Consider the following 23677-nt stretch of genomic DNA (forward strand, 5'->3'; position numbering starts at 1 on the left):
TATATCCTCCTAATAATTTAGAAGGCAGTTGTACTTTTATAAATGAAAACAATAAATAACAAATACTCTTCCAGTAACACTTTGGGCTTCTGTGGGATTTGTTCATAGTGTTAATGGTGTGTCTAGGTAAACATCTGAAACAATATACGCTACTAATTAAAAGACTATATATCCTGTGGTGTGAACCCTGTGATATAATTAAATTCTGGCTGCCCTCCATTACAGAAAAGGAAAGTATGTGATGTGTGAAAATGTGCAAATTAAATTAGATTACTAAGTCCTTGAACCAATATTGGGTTGCTAAGATAAGACATTTTTGATGATCTGGGGTGTATGAAATGATGAGTCAAGGGATATGGCTCATGGAGTGCATATACGCACGTTATGCCAGATAGTTTGTTAGCCTGACAAAGTTACAGTTGGAGAGTGTATCACAAACATGAATTAGAAAGGTTAAGGCAATATCTGGCATTCCTATTCAACAAAATATTAACCCAATTGAAATTTTCTTTCCTTTAAATGTACGTGAATATAATATTAAAATTGTAGATCATTTTTGTAGTTATTTCCTCTTTTAAACTAGTTGTATTTTATGAATTAATTTGAAATCCCAAGACAAAAAGGGGAAAAACAAAAGAAGGAAAACCAAATTTGCATTTCCTTTCAAGAATATTTTGCAAGAAATAACTTACTTGAGAAAAATTTTCCACATAAATTAAAATTATGAGAGTATATTCTTATTCTATTCTCACACCATTTGGTGTTTAAATATTTTAAATTTTATTTCACTTTTTTCTTAACTGATATATTGGACACATTTTCAAAAAAACAATTGAAGCAGTCTAGTGCTGACATGGCTTATGCTGAAAGAAACTTATTCACTAGCTTTGCTATAAAGTTCCAGCTTTCAATGAAATTTTGAATTTCACTTTAATTCACAATTTCCAGATAGTCACAACAATGGTTAATTTTATATGTCAACTTGACTGGGCATGGGGTGCCAGATATTTGGTTTGACATGATTCTTGTTATGTTAGTGAAGATACTTCCGGTGAGATTAACATTTGAATCCATAAACTGGGTAAAGCAGATTGTTCTCCCCAGTGTAGGTGGGCCTCATCCAATCTGCTGTAGGTCTGACGAGAGCAAAAGGCTGAGTATGGGAGAATTCACTCTCTCTGACTGCCTGTCTTCAGACTTGGACTTCAACTGGAACTAAACCAACAGCTCTCCTGGGTCTCCAGCTTGCTGCCTTCAATTCATGGAACATCTAAGCCTCCATAACTACATGTTCCAATTCTTTAAGATATATTTCAATAGATAGGTGGGTAGGTAGATAGGTAGGTAGGTAGGTAGACAAATAGATAGAGATTGAATAGCAACCATATGCTTTTTAATACCCTTCTGAAAATCTAACCATAAATAAATAATTACCCAAACAAGCAAAGAGAAAAATAAAATTCTAGAATATATCTTAAATAATGGCTAGGGTATGGTGTCAACCAGAGAGCCATCATACTAACCTAGCTTACCAAATCTATTATGTATCATTCATGATGTCCAACTGTGAAAGCTCTCTTAGTGATAAACACTTCTTACAATAATAACCTTTACTGCTTAACACTTACAGCTTTACTCACTCTTCTTTTTCAGTTGTCACTATTACTTATTTAAAATCATTTGGAAATACCCCACAAATATTATCATTTTCCATAATAAATAAAATCAATTTTAATAGTACCCTTCTAAATATAGGTTGGAAGAAATCATTATTACAAAAATATGTGAGTAATTTATTTTGTGTGTTTGAATAATTAACTATATTTTAAGCAATACTGTTAAATTAGTATCTACCTGAGGCATAGATGTCTCAGCGTCTGAAAGCAATGAATGGTTTTATACATAATTCCTCTAACAGAACTGATGGCAGCTTCATTTTCACTGCCATGAACATACATTACTTTATTTCCTTGGCATTAAAAAATTGTACCTTCAGGTCCCATTCAGAGTTGCAATTTATCTAAAATAATGAGTAGATACTAAAACTAGACATACAAATAAACCATTTTTATAAAATTTCCATTATCAAAAAGCTGTTCACACAGCACATAACAGAAAAATAAAACTGAAGTAGTTATAGTTTAGATATGTGATCATATACTGTTTTTAATAATTTTATAAAAGACCCCACTGATATCACTGAAATTAGTTACACTGAAAGATCCATTAATTCTATTGAAAGGATTACTGACTTTCTGAGTCTTAAAATCTTATTCCAAAGTTAAGACAACAAAACAGCCCATTACTTCAAGTGAAGGTGAAATTTAGGCTAAGGAAAAACCATTAGTTTCTATCAAGTTCCTAACTTGGTTGGTAATAACTTTTGTCTCCTTTATGGTTTTTTTTCTTTTAATATCTACTTAGCACTGCATCTTCAACTAGAAATTAGATATCACAATATCAAGTGGTTCATTTAAAGCAAGTGTCATTGAATGCAGTATGACGTTAAAGCCAATTTTAACTTAGTAACACCATTTAGCAACATTATAAGGACTAATAACTATTTTTCTTAACTTTCAGGGAGAAAAAGTCCATGCTAAAGTTTTTTATTGTTATTTTTATAGAAAGTTATGGTTTAATTTAGCACACGCGTGTAAAAGAAAATCAATTTATTTTAAAAAATGCATAGAGTATGAACATATCTCTGTAGTACTGTATTTCTTAGAAGAAATAGAAGGCTCTGGAGTCTAACAGCCATGAAACCTCTGCTCTGCACAGGTCTCTATTTTCTTACCCATTAAAAAGGTGTTAATACTGACTGCTACCCAACAGATGAGTATTAAATGAGTGTAAGTATGGGGCTCCCAGTAGTGTTTGGCACATACTAAATGCTATGTAGTATGAACTGTTACTATTTTGAATACCGAAAGGTATTATAGTTGGGCCCTTCTTAAATGAAGTCAAGAAATATTTTTTCAAGGATATTGTTGATGCTTCTTAAAACACAACTTAATCAGAAAATCCACAGACATGGCATTTGTATGTACTTATAAAATGCAGTATATGATGAAAAAACCATGTTTTAATTCGGTGTAATCTCACCAAATCAGGTGCATGCCTCACTTTTAAGGGCAGAACGGAGCTTCAATACTTAAATATAAGCCTATAACTATAGTTTTTTTTTTTTTTTACCTAAAACGGTGGTTCTCAAACTTCAGCATGTATCAGAATTACCATGAGGGCTTGTTAAAACACAGAATGCTGGGCCCTCCCTTCAAAGTCTCTGATTTAGAAAGTCTGGCTTAAATTCTGAGAAGTCACCTTTCTAACCAGTTCCCAGGTGCTACTGCTGTTGCTGGTGTAGGCACCACACTTGGGGAACTGCTGCGCTAAAATGTGTGATTGAATTTCCCATCTGGGTTTGGAGAATCAGAGTCAGGACTACAAGCTCCAAACTGCACTCTCTCAGCACTTGCCAATGGCCTGGTTGAGGCAGGTAACATCTGAGAGAACTAAGCTTGTCTGGGATCTTGCATTTATTCGTTCCTGTGTTTTGGAACTACCACAGCTGTCTGGGCCTGGGCACTTCCGTTGTCAGCAAAAGAGTTACCAAAGTTTTATTTAAGACTGCAATTTCTGGTTTGTTCTATGATCTTTACCTCTGATTTTCATAAATCTTGCTTGTCCATCAGCCTCCATTCCTACCCTTTCTATGTTCCTCCCTTTATCTAAGAGGCCTGCATCCTGGAAACTACATTTTCCATCTCTCTAGAGTTCTGGACTTGTTTTAGGCTCTGTTGATGAGATGGGTGCATATAAAATTGGGAAGGAACAGGAGAGGCCAAGGGCACCCTTGATCTGACACAGATGGTGGCTGACACAGGCTCCAAGACACAAGGTCATGTTCTCCTGGGTGGTTACTTGGTACTCTGGGCAGCTGTGATTACTGGCAGTGTTTTCCTGCAGCTTCCTGATCACTGCTTCTCAGCAGTGGACAATGACAGATGACTGCTGATTTCCAGTTCTACTTAGTGGTCTATCCAACAATTTTGTAATTTCCTGTTTTAAGTAGTTTCTGGTATCTGCACTGAAATCTGACCGATACACCCCTCTAATACTTCTTACTACTCCCTCTCCCTTTTCCTTTTATCGCTTATTTATATTTACTCCATATTAGCTGTCATCTGTGCCATTTTCATTCAAATTCATTTATTTCATAGTTATGCTTTTCCCCTATTGGAATTCTCTCTTCTTAATATCCATTAGGCCTTATGAGATCCTTTAAGTTCCTAAATATATCCATACTTATCCAGTTTTTCATATCCATGCAATTCACATGAAGATTTCTCAGTTTCCAGATGAAACGTTACTGTGCCTACAAACTGCTTATTCTAATATATTTTTATCACCATCTCTCCAATACCCTATTCTCCTTTAAAGTCTCATGTACAGGTTTCCCCCCACCCCCTATACCTCTGTTGGTCTGCGGCATGCTCAGACACTTGTTTCTGTTAAGAACATTATCACATGATCAAAACTTTTCAGTCCCTTGGCAACCACTGCTTTCATCCCAGGTGATTTTGCCTTCTATTCGCCATTCTATTCTCCAGTCTAATCTTGAACTCCTTCCTTCAAAGTTTGTTGAGCCTCCTTCAGTCAGTTTTTCAGGCTTATATGTGTAACCTGGACCATGCCATGGTCTGCAATTGCTTATTCTCCAAAATATTAAATTCAGAAATCCAAATCTCTTACTTCGCATACAACAATCTTACTCACTTTCATAAACATACTGAAAGATTTGCTCTTCCTCTGCACCCACACCTGAAAACTCATCCCCAAACACCACTCACACTGCTCTCTATCTCTCTCACACACACACCATGCACACTACAACCTACTCTTTCAATGTGAGCTGAACATTTTTGGCCTTTTTACTTTTGTCTTTGAGGGAAAAAAAAAATGCAACTTCAGTTCTTCCTATCCTGCTCCTGCTGTCTCCAAATCCCCAGTTTGAAGATGTACTTGTCTTCAACATAAACATCACACATGCTTATTGAAAGAGATGAGAAGAAAAAACGTAAAATAAAAAATTATGAAATTTCTCAGATGGTAAGTATACACTTTTTAGCCAGGACTCTCCACAGCCTAAACCAGACTTACTTTCCAAGCCCCATCTTCCTTGAACATTCTATTTACATTCTTTGCTTAATTTCACTTTCTGCCTGGATATCCTCATCTTTAGAACAAAGATCTGTCCTCTTTAAGGTTCTCTGGAAATATCCTGTCCTGTGGTCTTGTCTAACCCCCTGAATCTTAAGAGTAGTTTGATTTTTTTTTTGTAAAAACATAATATTCACTATCACTGGAATAAAAAGTCAGAAAAAAATCCTCGTTAAAAATTATGCTAAACCACATCAAACTAAAAAGCTACTGCACAGAAAAGAGAACCATCAACAAAATGAAAAAACAGTCTATGGAGTGGCAGAAAATATTTGCAAGTCATATATCTGATAAGGGACTAATATCTAAAATACATAAAGAACTCATAACTCAATAGCAAAAGAGACAAATTTCTAGTTCAAAAATAAACAAGTCATGGGGATGTAATGTATAGCATGGTGACTATAGTTAATAACACTGGTTTGCATATTTGAAAGTTGATAAGAGATTAGTATTAAAAGTTTGCATCACAAGGAGAAAAGCATTCTGTAACTATGTGTGGTGAGAGATGTTAACTAGACTTATTGTGGTGATCATTTTGCAATATATACAAATATGAAATCATTATGTTGTACATGAACTGATACAATGTTGTATGTCAACATTATGTTTTATACTTCAAAAAAATCTGTACTTTTACCTTTCATATTTTTGACTTATGATTGCCTCATTTTAGAAGGGTATTATACATTTCCCTGGAGACAAACTGCATGAGCTCAAATGCTAACTCCATAAATAGTTGGCTGTGTGGCCTTAGGTAAGTTACTTGACCTCTCTGTTCCTCAATTTCTTCACATGGAAAAATGGACAATATACTGGGAATTATACAAACTCAGTACTGTTCTTTATAGAAGTAGAAATAACCACATAAATAACCACATCTAGCTCAGTGGCTCTGCTAGAAGAAGGGAAAAAGACCTCTGTTCTTTCCTCACAAGGACTCAGCCAATGAAAAGCTAGACTCCTTGTTTACTATCACCCTCCCGACTTCCTTTTCCTTTCTATCAAAGTGTTCTTCCCTTGCTCTGCAGGGAATTACATGTGGCTCATCAAGATTGTAGACCCCAAATTACAATTCTCTGCTGATCCCAAATAAACCTGATGTTGCTGGAGAAATAACTGGCCGTCTATTTCAGGTCAACATTAGTAATTATACATATCTATCTATCTATCTATATATCATTATACACTTTAGTATATAATTATATGTAATTTATAGTTAATAAATATAATGTATATATAATATCTATAATTTATAAAAATATAACACATATATAAAACAAATGTATATAATATACATTTTTATTATATAATTATTTTCAAATATATAATTTGAAAGAATTAGATTAGTTTTTGCATATTCTGTTGTGTTTTTTTTTGCTACATCAGAGAAAAAGTAGAATTGAATCAGAGCAACTGAACATGGAGGTTCAGAAGCAAAACTACTTCATTTTACTGTCTATAGTGATATCTGACACAACTCAATTTTATTTTGGACTATTTACAGATAGCTTAATGGTCAAAATAACATGCCTCAATTCCAAATTTGGAATAGCAATTTGTTTGTTTATTTACTTATTTATTTTTTAAATAGTGATTTCTTTAGTTTCTCTCCTTATTTAGAAATTAAGCATATAGATAGTTATAATAAATAAATTGATTGTTAACCATGTGGCCACTAATGTCACAAATAAAGTATATATAATTCACTAATAGTTTACTTTTAGTCTCATATTAAAGTCCAGGCACTTTAATTACAGAGTAAATTTATATTGTAGTGATACAGTATGTTAAAGATTTACTTTGTAGGAAATGTTAAAGCAGAAAACAATACATAGATCTATCATTTCCTACTTTTATATTCCCTTAATGTATTTCATTCAAAATTCTGTTAAATTCTTCAACTTATGAAGTCAAAAATCGAATCTTACTCACTTATGTTAAAGTGCTCATTATACTAAGTTATAAAATTTAAAATACTGAATAAATGAATCAAAGGTAGAAATGTAAACAAAAATTTGCATTCTCTTTTATAAGTTGTATTTGTGAAAAAACTTACAATTTGTAAAAAATAAAAGAGTCATTTCCATCACTTTTCAAGCACCTCAATTATCCTCTCTTTTTAAAGAGTGCCCAAATGCTCCAGACATATGAGCTGACCCTCTGTTTGACTGTAATCTCCAGTCCATTTAGGTTTCTAATTTGTAGCTCAACAGGTAGGATAATAATTCTAATTTACTTATCTTCCACACCCTCTAGACCAGGTGATCTCCCAGGTGCAGTGACAAATATCTCATAACCAAACAAATGAGATAATGACAGTAAATTTGATCAATACAGATTCTAATTGCTTAAAAAAATTGAAATGCAATAGGAAGGAAATGGCTATTTCTGTATCCCCATCAGATAAGGATTTTCAAAACTGTAATTATTCTTTGTTTTTCATTCTTCTATCTATTCATTCTATATATTAACTATGGCCACTTGGATAGACTAATTTGTTTATTTTTATCTTTTAAATTGAACTATAGTCAGTTTACAATATTTTGTCAATTTCTGGTGTAAAGCATAATGTCTGTCATGCATATACATACATCTATTCGTTTCCATATTCTTTTTCATTATAGGTTAGTATATGATATCAAATAGTTTCCTGTGCTATACAGAAGAAACTTGTTGTATATCTATTTTATATATAGTAGTTAGTATTTGCAAATCTCGAACTCCTAATGTATCCCTTTCTACCCCCTTCCCTCCCAGAAGCCGTAAGTTTATTTTCTATGACTGTGAGTCTATTTCTGTTTTGTAAGTAAGTTCATTTGTGTCTTTTTAGACTGATTTGGTTTTAATCAATAAAAGAAACCCTGAAAAGCCCTAAGAATTAATTATAGAAAAGTCTTTGATTGAACGCATACTACCATCCAAATCTAAAGCTAAGAATCACCATGCTATGTGGAGAAAGAAGATGTAGCGGGCCAGAGAAAGAGGTAAGTAAAAGGGCAGGAGTATGAAGGACAGGAGATGAACAGAAATGTGAAGGAAAATGGAAAGTGGAATTATTTATCTTACATTGGTAAATATAAGGAAAAGTTAGATTTTGACTCCCAGTTTCCTATATCTGCTTTCTTCCTTATCCTGCCCATTGCTACTCCTACACCTCCTCTTTCTACATACAGTCTAGTCTCAGAATCAGTTACCCTTCCAGCTCTGAAGCTGTGTAAGTTCAAACCTCCTGATTTCAAATGAAGGCTTTGAGGAACTACTTCCGTATTTCATTTTTTAAAAACCATGTTGTTATGCAAATACTTTGAGTGTGTTGTATTTACAGACATAGATCTTCATTTACTTACTATAAAGTTACTAGGTTAAAGTTTCTGTTTTGTTTTTTAATTATTTTTTTTTCAGTGGGGGGAGATAATTAGGTTTATTTATTTATTGAGGAAATACTGGAGATTGAACCCAGGACCTTGTGTATGCTAAGCATGTGTTCTACCACTTGAGCTATACCCTCCCCCCAAGTTTTTTGTTTTAATTTAATTTTTTTTAATATGAAATATTCTAGTATGAAATACACTCAAGTAGCTTTTAAAACAAACAATTTTATCCAATTACCATGATGTATGCAAAAACACAGGCAGGCTGATTCTGCTATGAAACTCAGCACAAAAGAACAGTCAGGATAACTTTGATGCTCTATCACTTTTGAGCTAGTCTCCCCTAAAATGATGAAAAAAACCCATTATCATCATCAAGAACAACAAAAACCTAGTGATTTCTCACTGTATGTAATAGTTATGAGTATAAATACATTTTTATAACTGTTAGAAAACTATTTTTTAATAAATAAGTGTTGGTGAATTTCATAAAATATAAATGGTATTCTAATATTTCAAAATATTTAATTTTCCAGATTTTTATAATTAAATATTAAAATGTTTTCCTTTAGAAGTAAACACCATATAACCTTTTAGATCACATAATACTTTCTAATAATTTTTTATACTCAAAATATTTATAGTATTTTTGGAGTGTGTTTAATAATGGCTAATATTGTATTTATCCCTTTAAAAACTTAATCCTTCTTTAAAAATTAATTTTCTCTAAATTTTGTCTACCTTTCTGATACAAGAAATTTAAAAGTGCTATTTAATTCTTGTAATAATTAACAGCCACTGTACTAATTTAATTTTATCATTTTGCTGGTTTCTAAATGATAACTGATAAAGAAAATATGCTTAATTAATGAAGTAATATATGGCAATTTATTTCACTAGGCAGTTTAAATTATATTTTCTCTCTGTAATTATAATGCAATGATGTTACTTTTTTGGAAATTAAAGAAAGAGCCAGCCATGTCTCATGAGTGTATAAGCACCTCAAAATCAAGAAATGTATATTAGTCATCTTTTAAGAGTGTCATTTTGTGCCTAATATGGAATCTGAGCCCTATTTACTGAGTTACGGAGTTGGTGCAGAACAATGAAAAGCATTTGTACTCCAAAGGGAAAAAAACCAAACAGAATTTAAATTCTGACCCTGCCACTGCACATTGTAGTAGGCTAACTAGTCACCCCCAAAATATATTTTCAAGTTATAACCCTCAGTTCACTATGTGACCTGATTTGGAAACAGGGTCTTTATAGATGTAATTAAGTTAATGCTCTTGAGATGAGATGACATCACTTTAGATTCAGAGTGGCCCTAAATTCAATGTCTTTATAAGAGACAGAAAAGGAGAAGACAGGGGCACACGGAGGGAAGGCTTAGTGAAAATGGAGGCAGAGATTGGAGTAAAGAATCCCTAAGCCAAGAAATACCAAGAATTACCAGCAGCCACCAGAAGTGAGGCAGTAGGTTTGGCATGGATTCTCCTTTGAGTCTCAAGAAGGAACAAACGCTCCTGACATCTTGATTTCAGAATTCTGACCTCCAGAAATGAAAGAGAAAATTATTTTCTGGCATTTTAAGCCACAGAAATTTGTGATAATTTATTAGGGCAGTCTTAGGAAACTAACACTAACTTATAGTCACTAAGGGAGTTAGATATCTCATTTTAAAATGGGGCTAATACCCACTTTTCAGATCTGTTAAGAACATTAAATGAGATAAAATAAATACACCACTTAATATGGTGTCTGATATCTAGCAGTGCTCAGAAACATTGCTTACTTTACTGATAGTCACTCAGGAGCAGTCTCTAACTGAACTTCCCAAAAGAACATCTAAAATATGTTTGTCTTAGCAAGAAACATAATTTAAGATTACATAAACTAAAATCCATTAAAAGGCAGTTTTCATGTATATTTCTTATATTACTCATAGATTTAGAAAATCACCACAATGAGAAAATTTAATTAAATATAATGAATATTAGTTATTAAGAAATTACATAGTACTTTTGAATGTCTTGTAATACAGGGAGGTTAGACAATTTTCATCTTCTTCCCTGAACATCTGCCTTCTTGACTCTTCCATCATATGGAGTAACGAAAAGATAAGAGAAAGGACTCTAAACTCTTAACTCCTGAACGGCCACAGGAAACTTTTTGTAGCTCATAACTTAAAGAATAATTATATTCTCACATTTTTAGAGATTGGAAAGAAATCATGTAATTTTTAAAAGCTTTTAATCTTGACAGCCTCATCCCAATATCTTCTAATTACTTTTAATGTTTTGCCTCGATTGGCTATTCTACATGAGAGCAAAGAAACACACTCTTTTAAACTGTAAGTCAAAGTTTCACAAAAAAGGCTGACTGTAAATAACATTTTCTAACTTAAATAATATCCAGCAGAGAACAAAATTTTAAAGAAACAGAGGCTATAAAACTTAGGATTATTCCAAAACACAGATTGAATGGATTTTGACCAGCAAGTTTTCATAAAAAAATCCCCATGTCTAATGCACATTTATTAATAAAGAATGATTTTTGTTCTTTCCCATGTAAATTGAAACAAAAGCAGTGGCCAATAAATTAAAATGATATCATTAATTTCTAACACTAATTGACATTTTGTAGATAAAAATGATACTCTAAGAGAAGATTCTTGATCTAATGTAAGAATTTACTACAATCTGTTGCAGAGATTGATTATAAAGATTTCTCAGTCAAATGAGTTCTGTGATTATATTATATCTACCAATTTTCCAAATGCCATAAATCCCACAAAAACAGATGTTAAGAAAATAAAGGTCAATTTACATAAGTTCACAACATTATTCTTAATGAGACTCAGCAATACAGCCAGGGTTGTGAGGAGGCGGGTGGTGGTTAAGAAGGGACACTAGCCAATGTTCTGTGGGGTCTCCCAGGAAACCTTCCTGCAGGACATTTTCAGTCTCCCCAAAATGTACCTTTAGTCTCAGATTTAAAAACAGATCAATAATTAATTTTTTATAAATAGATTTATCTGAACAAGATTCATGCGAAAGTTGTATAAAATTCAATGTTAATTTATTGGTTTCCAGTTTCAATTGCCGCTGCTAAGAAAATTAGATGGTTAAGGCCCCCAGACCCCAGCCTCATATTCTCCCCATAGATGTCCTATGGGAAAGCAGATCACAGATCATAAGGAAAAGAGTGCCTGTGGAACGTGGAATAATACAGACAAGAAAATGCTTGAGCACTGAGCTAAGTTCACTAATAATGTAAATTTTCACAATAAATTATACCTACCATAGGGATCAATAATTCAAGTGTTTCTTGGATTGCACGTGAAAGGGTACACAAATGCTTAACTTTTAATAAAAATCAGTGTCTTTTGCCAAAACTACTGAACTTATTAAAAAGAAAACAATTGGACAGCCTCATGTAAGTCTATGAAATTAGAGTACTCCTTCAGACCTTATACAAAAATAAACACAAAATGGTTTAAAGACCTCAGTATAAAACATGACACCATAAAACTCCTAGAAGAGAACATAGGCAAAACATTCTCAAATATAAATCATAGCAATATTTTCTTAGATTAGTCTCCCAGGGCAAAATAAGTTAAAGCAAAAATAAATAAATGGGGCCTAATCAAACTTAAAAGCTTTTGCATAGCAAAGAAGATCATCAACAAAACGAAAAGATAACGTACGAAATGGGAGAAAATATTTGCAAACAATGTGACCAACAAGGGTTTAATTTCCAAAATACACAAACAGCATCCTTTAAAATCTAAATATAGAGCTACCATACGATCCAGCAATCCTACTCCTGGGCATATATCTGGAAAAGACAAAAACTCTAATTTGAAAAAATGCATGCACCCCAATGTCCTTAGCAGCACTATTTATAATAGCCAAGACATGGAAGCAACCTAAGTGCTTATCAACAGATGACTGGATAAAGAAAATGTGATGTGTATACACACACACATACACACACTGGAATATTACTCAGACATAAAAAAGAATGAAACAATGCCATTTGCAGCAACATGGATGGACTTAGGGATGATCATACTAAGTGAAGTAAGTTAGAAAAAGGCAAATATATAATATCACTTATATGCAGAATCTAAAATATAATAGAAATGAATCTATTTACAAAACAGAAACAGACTCAGAGATGTAGAAAACAAATTTATGGCTACCCAAGTGGAAAGGAATGAGGGGAGATAAATTAGGAGTATGGGATTAACATACACAAACTACTATATATAAAATAGATAAGTAACAAGAATTTACTGCATAACACAGGGAGCAATAGTCACTATCTTGTAATAACCTAAATGAAAATAATTTGAAAAAAATCATATGTATGTGTGTATATATATGTACGTATGTATATATATGTGTACACTTGAAAGTAACACAGAATTGTAAATCAACTATACTTCAATTAAAAAAAAATAGCAATACTTGCTGTTGTGAATTTAGTCTGGCTTGTAGCAGAGAAACTGACCCTTTCCAACGTTGCAAGGGAATACTTCAACTGCACAACTACTCAATTCCTCACCCTGTGAACTGTGCACAGCTGCTCAAAGAAGCTGTACTCTGGTCCCCAGCCATGCTCTCCACACGCTGCTCCATCTATCTGGACTTGCTCTTGTTCACATTCTTTACCTGATTAATTTCTGTTCATCCTTTAAGAGTTACTTGGGTATCATCTCCTAGTTCAATAGAAAGAGAAAAAACCTCCAACAGAATGAGGAGAAAAGATGATACCTTGATAACAATTTTAATGTAAAGAACCTAGAAAGAAGAAATAGGAAAGATGGATTAGAAGCCCAGCTTTGTCACTAAATCTTGTACTTTGGTAAATCAGTTCATCTCTCAAAGATTTATCTGTGATATGGATATATTGGAAAAGATAATCTCTAAGACCATTTATAGTTTCATATTGTTAGTCTATGACAATTTCTTATATTCTCCCCCTACTGGGAAACTTAACCTATTTGCATCTTTAAGAAAAGTCATAAGAATATAAATTAAATTCACCCTCCAACTCTGTGATATCAACAGGCCACAACTACTAAATCTAAATTATATTTACTAACATATTCTTTAATATGTTGCCTTAATCTAGATGTTCATTTAATGTCACTAGTGATCTCATCATGTCTATAAACTTTAATAAAGGCAGTATCCAGCACCTTGTGAGCGCTGATAGATATGTATTAATATGTAGAAGAATCATAAAGTAACATATAAACATGTACAGGGAAAAATTTACTCCTTTAATAATTGGATGCTAGTTTAATCATGGAAAATTTCCAAAGTTCTAAAAGAGTATTCTGATTATTCCTAATTCCTAAAGATAGTAACCTAATTCATTTACTTTTAGCTCACCATCTATTTAAAAGAAAATGTGAAAGCAAGATCATAATCCTTTCATTCTGTATTATAGTATTAGCCCACAATATTCTTTGCGTATTAAGTTGAGTACTTCAATTTCCAATCTTTAAATGTCGTTGTATTAGAATAATTTTGGTAAGAGAGGACTGTAACAACATGACAATACATACAGTCACTGAGGTACAGAAATATGGATTAGTAAATGATTACTGGATTGGATTTTAATAGTATTGGTTCCTGTCTCTCTGTTTCATATTGCATGCACAGTTTCTGCTTCATCATTAACTTTAAATATTTATTATAAAACTATTGACTTAAAAAACACAAAAAGAAATACCTACAAAATGTCAATTATAGAGGTAGGAGGCATAAGCTATAAAAATATTGTGAATATGATTGCTATAGACTGAATATTTATATTCCCTAAAAATCCATATGTTGAAACCTAATCTTTAATGAGATGATATTTAGAGGGGAAGCCTTAGGGAGGCAAAGCCCTGATGACTGGGGTTAGTGCCCTTATAAAAGGCATACCAGAGAGCACCCTCAACTCTACTGCCAGATGAGTACACAGTGATAAACCATTGTGAACCAGGAAGTGGGCTCTCATCAGACACCAAATTTGCTAGCTCCTTAATCTTGGACTTTCCAGTTTCCAGAATTGTAAGAAATAAACGTTTGTTTAAGCCACCCAATCTATGGTATTTTTGGTAGAAAAGCTGGAACAGACTAAGGAGATAATCATTTTGGTAATTCCTTAGTAGTAACAAAATTTAATCTAACTTGAGTTTCACAAATTTAAAACATGTCATAAATCATATAGGAATATAGAGCAGATATTTCTATATGTAATTTTTAAAGGAAAGTTTATTTTTAGTTCCAGTTACTCCATTTCCAATGCTATATATTTCTTCCTTTAACATTTCTTATGGTGGAAGTATACTGGCAATGATTTTTCTCAGCATTTGTTTTTCTGAAGTCTTTATTTCACCTTCATTTTTTTGGAAGGTGAAAAAAAAATTTTAAATAAAATAAATAAATAAACTGACTATAGAATTCTGTGTTGCCAGTTTGCTTTTCCCTTTCAAAACTTTAAAGATGTCACTTTATTGTCTCCTAGCTTACAGGGTTCTTGGTGAGAATTCCACTGTAATTGTCATTTATTCCTCTGTATGTAATGTATATTATTTTCCTTCTTTGGCTACCTTCAGACTTTGTCTTTGATTTTTAAACAGTTTGAATAGGCTATGCCTAGTTAACTTTTTTTTTTGTTGCTGTTGTTGTTTTTAATTCTCCTTTGTTTGGTGCTCTTTAAGCTCTTGGATCTCTAATTTGGTGTGTGCCATTAATTATAGAACATTGTGGCCATTGTTTCTCAGTTCTTTCTTCTATACTGTTCTGTTTTTCCCACTGAGATTTCAAATGCACATGAGTTAGACCACTTGATATTTTTCCACAGCTTTGAATTTTTTTTTTTCCTTCTTGCCACTTTTTTTCCTACTGTGTTTCAGTTTGGGTAATTTATATTGACCTATCTTCAACTTCATTGATTTTTTTTTTCCCTTGGCTACGTTGAGTCTATACATAAGACCATCACAGACATTCTTCACCTGCTATTGAGATTTTAATATCTAGCATTTCTATTGGATTCATTCTTGTAACTCCATCTCTCTGCTGAAATTGCACACACATCTGTCCTTCCATATTGTCAAACTTTTCCATTTAACATACTAATTATGGTTATTTTAATTCCCCTTTCTGATATTTCCAACATTTGCATAATATCTGAATCTGATTCTGTTGATTCTTTTGTCAGTAGGCAGTGTGTTGTTTTTTCTTGCTTTTCCATGTGCCTTCAAATTTTTGTTGAAAGCCAGATATATTGCATAGGACATTAGAGACTTGGGTAAATAAATTTTATGTTTGGAAATGGGCATACCTTTCCTTCTGCTAAGGCTTTAGTATGGACAACTGGGTCAACCAAGTACAGTTAAACTGAGTTCATTACTGTTGCTATGGTTACCCACAGCCTTCAATTTTCTCTAATGATACTGAGTGCTTAGGGTAGGAACTGGTTTGCCAAGAATTTTTCTAAACATATGCTCCACCTTTAGTCTCTAGTTTGCACTGGGCCTCAGAGAGGGTTTCTTTCCACACTCCTGTAACATTCCCAGCCACATTCTATTATTTAACAACTCACTGCTTGTTAGTCTGTGTTAAGGAGAGTGGGGCCTTCTCTGCTCCTCTGATTGAAACTAAATCTTAGGAAGGCACTGTGTCCCAGGGTCTCACAGATGTGGCCCTCTCAGTATTTGTCACCTCCAGCTATAGTTCTGAGCCCTTCATGTATTCTTGTCCCTGTCCCAGAAATAAAAGATGTTTTTCTGTTCCCTTCTCCCAGCTGCAATGGGTTTTCACCAGTGTGGTTTGCTTTCCCCCTGTATTTGAAGCTTTTGTTCTGTATGGACAATTGGGAAGAAGCATCTGGGTGGAGTTTTGTGCTTTTCCTGGAGTAGCTGCAGTTCCCTTCTTTAGACCTTTAGTTCAAGAGACACTTTCTCAGGAATCTTGCCAATGTTTTTATGTGAACATCTAATGAAGCCTATAGAGAAGAGCCTATAAGTGGGTATAAATTCTTATGTTTATATTCTCTTGCTAGCGTACATTTACCCCTCACCAATTTGTTGACCAGAATTTAACAGGATTCTGTTATCTGATGGTGCCTGCTCCATATGGTCTCTCCTTGCAAGGTGCCTGTCTTTACTTCTATCTTAGGTTGACTGCCCTTGTGACTTTAGTTCTCTGATGATTCAAGGAAAGTTGTGAATTTCTATTTTCTCCAAGTGATTTATTGTTATTGTAAGGATAGGAACAATGCTCTTTTCAGCTTTCTACATCCCAAGCTGAAACTATAACATCTACATACAGTTTTACATTCATCACCTAAATAAATTTAATAGTGTAGAATGATAATTGCAATGATCTATACATCAAAGGAAATGCCTTTTTCTTTCTTTTTATCATAACTGAGCATGGGTTTTTACCTTTCAGCAGTTCAAAATTGTAAGCTCAATTAAATGTAAAACCACTATTCTCGTCTTAAAAGAAAGAAGATATTTAGCATTTTCCTTGCAAATCATAGGATTATAACATACATTACATTTTTCTTTTGTACCTTTTCCACCTTTGAACAATCTATTTTATTAGCTTGTCTTCTATTAGTGGTATACTGATAATTTCATCATGCCATTTAAGGGTTTTCCTTGGTGTTCTCTTTCTGACTGAAACTTCTTTTCTGAAGAATGGAGCTTCCTCAATTCCCAATATACATGTGTATTTAACTGTGAACTTATAGACGTAATATATTTGTCTTTGTTCCCTAAGAATACAGAGCTAGATATGCATTCCTTTACTCGTGTAAGGTTTATAGGAACCCTACCAGACATGTCTTTGAAAGGTGTATTTCAAAAATACTAATAGGAAAAATTCTGTTAGTTACCACTACTCTTGAGGGTTCTTCCTTTATTGCTTTTAAGCATAGCAACGAAAGAAGAAAACAAGTAAAGCAGAAGTTACATCTAAAATAGGATGATAACTGATGCAAAGATACTGTGTGGGAAAACGGAGATAGAAAAGAAAGGGGAATGACAACAAATAAACTGAAAAACCAAGAGGAAAAGGAAATAAATCAGAAGGTACAATAAAAACACTACTTTGAAAAGTTTGTTCTTATGAAGCTAGCTCAGTATCTTAAAATCATTCATTTTGACTTTGAGATTAATATTATAAATAAATACGTTGCTCTCCTGCCTTTCTTAATTTGTTTTACATCACTTGCTGATTAAATCAGTTTGGAATTTAAAAATTACTCTTTAGCTCTAAAAAGGAAAAAATAACTTGTATGAAAATTAGGGGAGGTAAATTAAAGCAAATGAGAGGGAGAAATACTTTGGAAAACTGATAGTATACAAATTGATAAATTGAATCAAAAGTGGTAACTATTTCTTGGATATTTTTATATTTTCAAGGATTGTTTGAAGTACAATGTGTAAAATCCTATGGAAATATTTAATCTTTTAATCACAGGTATCAAAAATTATTTTCCTTTACTTTTAGGATAATTCTTCAACTAGTTAGTAAACAACAAAAGCATATGCTTTTATGTTTATGCCCTCCCTTTTAAATATGTAACTTCAATTCTATTTGTGTTATAAAGGAAAATGCTGTCTGGTTCTGAATAGTAAGGTGGTATTATTATCATGTGTAGTCATTTGAGTTAGATTGACATTCAACTATCTGGAGAATGACAGCTAAATTAGGTAACTACCATTGAATAGACTACTTATAAATATTTGATGCTCTTTTCTTTCATAAACTGGGAAACAACAGGCCAATGTTGTGAAATATAAAAACAAAGTATTTAATTATTTTAGCCAAGTCATTTTTGACCTGTTTAATGTATTTTGAAATTTGATATTCACAATTTTTATATTTATGGTTTATTAAATCTTAGAATTAGTTTATTACATTTTAGAATATTCTTTTGAAAAAGATAACAAGATGTGTCTATTAAAAATATATGGCTTTGTAATTTGGAACTCTTAAAGTAGTTACTATAATCACAAAATGGAAAACCTAATAACCATTGTAAAATCAGTTCTTTTATTCTGAATTGTAAGGATAACATTATATGGGTCAAATCTTTGCAAAAAATTTATCCAAATATTATAGACCTCAGTGTACACAAATTTAGAATTGGTCTTTACCAGAATATGATACAGCTTCACTCACTAAAATTGATTATAACTTTTAAAACATAAATCACTAGGAAATTAAGTCAATATCATTTGAATAGATAATGTTCCTTTTAAGCATTTGATAATAAAAATGTACTATAAGCATTGAAAAAACTTTTCAAGACTCTTTCTTCTTCAAGTTAGTTAATCTTACTGCGAGAGCATCTCTCTGAAAGTGAAAAATACTACGACTATATTTTTCCAGTTTTACTGTAATCAATTATTAGCAACATATAAAGGCATATTTGAGTGAGTCTGTTAATGAAAAGGCACACTACATTTCATGAGATGGAGATGTGAATCCTCTCATTGTAAATTTATAGCCTTTCCAATTACCTCATCATCTAAGCAACTCCTCCCTATTGCTGGATTCTACTTTGGGGTATGACCAAATAAAATTGTTAAACTGGCTATATCTTCAAAATAGTTACAATGACAGTCATAAAACAAGAAAGTCCTTAATATTGAATACAAAAAACATAAATAAAAGTTTAGTTAATTGTAACCCCAAGAAAGTACTAGTCACTGGTTCTGACATAGTCAAAAACATAAATACTAGAATCAGGAACCAAATGTAAGATACCTACATAGGTACTGATTTTAGGAAACAGGGTAGGAATGAAGACATTTAATATGAATATTCTGATGTTCCTGTGTAGAATAAAACATTTACTCTTTCAACTCTTTTCCAGCTTTAATAAGCACCACAATTACAAATATGTAAGGAATCTCTACTGATAGGTAATTCAGAGATTCGAAGACTTGTACTTGACCAAAGGGAAATGTGATAATCAGTATTCCAAGTTCCTGTCTTATAAGCTTACTATTTCAAAGTCCACATGCTTAGTAAGGTAATACCCATTTTATGGTTTTATCCATGGAGGCATAGGAAACATTTCAATTTTAGATACTTAGGCTTAGGGAAAGCATCAATCATTTTATTTTATTTTATTTTGGTTTTTGTCAGATTAGCTCTCATTTAACCAGAAATAATGATCTGAAATCTCAAATATCTGGTATTATTTTTATATTATACATTTTGATTTTATAAAAGTGAGAAATAAGTTTAGTCCAAATTGAAGACTGTACTTCCATAATCTTTATATTCCCACTCATGATTACAGGGCATGAATAATGAATTTGCATTCCCAAAAGTTTCTAGTAACAATATCTTCTCTATCTCTATAACAATAGATATTTCTTTATCTTCAAGGCAATATAACTTATAAGCACAACAGTGATTTTTTTACTTTAAAAAGAAGCAAATTAAAAAAAAATTCACATCTCATTGGAGTTCTTGCTATAGTTGTCAATTTTTATCAATTAATACTATAACTGAGCAGGACCCTATGGGCCTTTTCCAGGACAGAACCCTCCCCCTATGTCCTCTGCCTGCCTCTTGTCTGTAGAAAAGCTGTAGTCTGCCAGGCCTCTCCTGAGTCACAAAAGCCTGACTCAAGAATTAATGATTGAAAAGGTGTGAACATGTAGTGACAAAAACAGCAGTTGGATCAGGAGAACTGGTGAGAATTTAAACAGTAAGTCAGCCATATGGCAGTCACAGAATCTTTAATTCCTCCCTGAAGGACACAGATAACAGTGCCTGATGCACATTCCTAAGTTGTTTTACAGATGCTAAGCCCCCCACCAAATGGAAGAAGTTAACTACATGATGACCATGAACATGTACCGCCTAGACCTCCTGGAGCCTGAGGATTGACACTGTTAACCCCTATGACACCACCCTGCTACCTCACCATCAGCCAATCAGAGAATTGTGCAGGAGGTGATCACACACCCTGTGACTACCTCCTTCATCTTGCCTTTAAAAATGCTTCCCTGAAAGCTATCAGGGAGTTCAGGTCTTTTGAAAATTAGCTGCCCCAAACTCCTTGTCTGATACCTTACAATAAAGTCTGTACTTTTCATCACAACCTGGTGTGAATATATTTGCTTTACTGTGTACAGGGTGAATAAACCCAAGTTTAGTTTGGTAACAGTACTGCATTGATACCTACATAAGAAATCATGCTTTCAGTATATTTTAGAAAGTTAGATGATAAAGAAATAAATAAAAAGAAATAATAGCAAGGGATAATCAACTGAGACCAGCTGGTGATTATTCACCTTTAGAGAAATATTTAATATATTTAAATCCCATTCTCTATTCACCTTAGCGGTTCTTTCTTCATACAACTTCGTAAGAATCCAAACCTTCAACACTCTTTCATGAAAAAGAAAAGTGCATTTTTTTTCTTTGGGTGCTTTATAATGGTACAAAGTGCTGCAGGTTTTTTGTTTTTTTTTTCTTTGTAATCGATTCATATATCCTTCTCAGTGAATGTCATCAAATCATACATTTCTTTTGCCAATAGTGAAGAAAAATATTATGCAAACAGGACTGTACCTTTGAATCATCTTTAACACCATATTAAGATGAATCTATCTGGCATTTATTGCTAGGCACAACAATTAGAATCATGTGGTGTATTGCTATAGCAGTCTATAATGGAGGTAAACAACCATGATTTTCTGATGGATGCTAGCGTTGGAAAAGAGAAAAGATATGGATGGAAATGGGCAATGACAACAGCTCATTCTCAAAGTCTGATGGCACTTTGGAGATTCTACATATTAAATTTACATCTCTCATTGACAAAAAGTTCATGCTAAATCAGATAAGCTGTTACAGAAATCTGAGCTGAAAAGCAAATATCTGACTCTCTGCAAGGTGCATATATTTATAATACAGCTGAGCAAGGTTGTAAAATCCAGGATTTTTATCTAAAAATTTACAGATTATTTTCAAATTTTCTAAATATGATAACCTAGAAATAAACTAAGGTGGCTAAAAAGTCAAGTTTGCTTTAAATTCGCTAGAAGGAGGATTTCTTTTAATGGATTTTTCCTTTTCAAGGAAAGAGGTCTCATTAGCTGTGACTAAATCAGAGCTGTATATGATACACGAGATCTTTGAACAAATCTATAGAAGAAGTTAGGGTTTAAGAAAGCTTACTGATTCAGTTAACATGGAAAGTACAAGTACAGTTGCTAAATGACAATGAACTTAAGAGCCACTTCTATCCTTGCCCCAGACTTTGAGCCATTCTTGAAGCCTTGACACACTTGGCCACATTGCAGTGCAGTTTTCTTAAATGGGCTGGATAATGACAAACAGATAAGGAAGAGGCCAAGGGAACCGTCTACTACAAACACATTATAGGTAATATACAACACTGGGAATTGCATATTGACCTGAGGGCATTTGGTCCCAATTAGCATGCCATGCTACAGCACAGAAAACATAGTCATGTTTACAACACAGAGCTGAATTTAAAAGACTCACATAATTGCCTGCGAGAAGGTACAGGAGCACTTCCATAAGCTGTGCCCTGTAAACAAAACACATTTTTTTTTTTTTTCGGAGCAACTGATCATCAGTAACAGTAGAAAATGGTGGAGAAATGAATAAAGAAAAGAAATACAAAATCAAGATGGCTTAAGAGGCTTTTATTAAATAAGGAAATAAGGCTTTTAGAGTCATTGCATTTGGCACACATATATTAAAATCATACTGGTAGGAAATTAAGAAAAAAATATGTAGTACACTAAAATAAGAAAGTAAAATAAAAATTACAGTGAAAGATGGGATCATTAAATTTGACAGGGAGTTTCGTGAAAAGTAGAACATACATGATATTTATTAAGTGTCCTCCTTAAAAAGTAGGTTCCCTTGCACCAATTCCTTGGCTGATGCGAACATTTTTCAGTCTTAAACTAAGCAGTGTACTAGTATTTGCTCCATTCTTTTCCTACCTCAAACACTATATATAAAAAATGACCTCAATAAAATGGCTCTAATCTGTACATCAATAAAAGTTAATCACTGAAAAACGGCTTAGTCAAATGGAGAGAAAAAGTTACTACATAAAAATATTAATTGTGTATGATAGACATCAAAGTTACAACAACCTTGCTACATCCTTCCAGTTGACAAGTCTGTACAAACACATATTGCAATTCAAATTGTATAGTTTCATGCCTGGCAATGATTTCTGTCACAAAACCATTATAATATACTCAAAGAGAACTTTTCAAATATTAGGTAAATATAGGTCTCTGTGAAAATCAATAGTTCATTATAAATATAATAACTTACAAATGACAAGAATATTTGAAAATGATTAATATTTATTGAACACTTATTCTGAAGCCCCTATTTTTAGCATTTGAAAAGCATTATCTCATTTAGTTCCTACAACAGTCCCTGAAATAGTTAAATTTTTTTTACCTTTATTATTATTCCTATGTCTTCTGATGAGGAAACTTTCAGAATTAAGTAACTTAGATTTAGTTTAGAATCAGTTAAGAAATTATCCAGGTATTTAAGGCTAGTTAAGTATTTAAAATGGAGGACCTACAAAATAATCCTTGTTGTGGCATGTAATGAATTTTTCTTCTAATGAGAATAGCAAATGCTAGTATTATGGCCTTGGTTCCTTTAAAGGTACATCAAAGAGGGGGCTATCTGTCTACATGCTTGCATTGAGGGATGACAAATAAGGCATGCAGGTCCAATACTTCAATTTACTTCATCTAAGGATATGTTTGTATCTCTGAATTTACCTATTTTCTTACGGTCTGTTGGGATTTTCCTGGGGTAGGTTTAAATAAATTTTGCCCTGGATGGAGATTTGTGAGTAAATTTGATCAAAGGACTGCAATCTTCACTTAGCAGAAAGCACAGTACTCCAGAAACTTGCTCTAGAGCTCAATCATAATTACTTACAGCAAAAATTCATCATTTGTGAGAAATTTATTGTGCTTTTGTCCTTTATCTTTTAGAGTTTTTAATGAGTTGTCAAGTTCATATGTA

The 23677-nt window shown here is 32.9% G+C and overlaps 1 protein-coding gene across 4 annotated transcripts in view; it reads right to left on the reverse strand.

The window, feature by feature from the left end:
- CCSER1 (coiled-coil serine rich protein 1) overlaps positions 1–23677 on the reverse strand; it is a 1104264-nt gene that overhangs the window by 196115 nt on the left and 884472 nt on the right. Inside the window, exon 11 of one of the 4 annotated variants that reach the window (XM_064484855.1) lies at positions 22148–22193. The exons of the other annotated variants lie outside the window; for them this stretch is intronic. Coding sequence (XP_064340925.1) covers positions 22148–22193 — 46 coding nt within the window. The remainder of the gene's footprint in view (positions 1–22147; positions 22194–23677) is intronic. 4 annotated transcript variants of the gene reach the window in all.

The sequence above is a fragment of the Camelus dromedarius genome, chromosome 1 (genome assembly GCF_036321535.1).
Source record: "Camelus dromedarius isolate mCamDro1 chromosome 1, mCamDro1.pat, whole genome shotgun sequence".
NCBI classification, from domain to species: Eukaryota; Metazoa; Chordata; class Mammalia; order Artiodactyla; family Camelidae; genus Camelus; species Camelus dromedarius.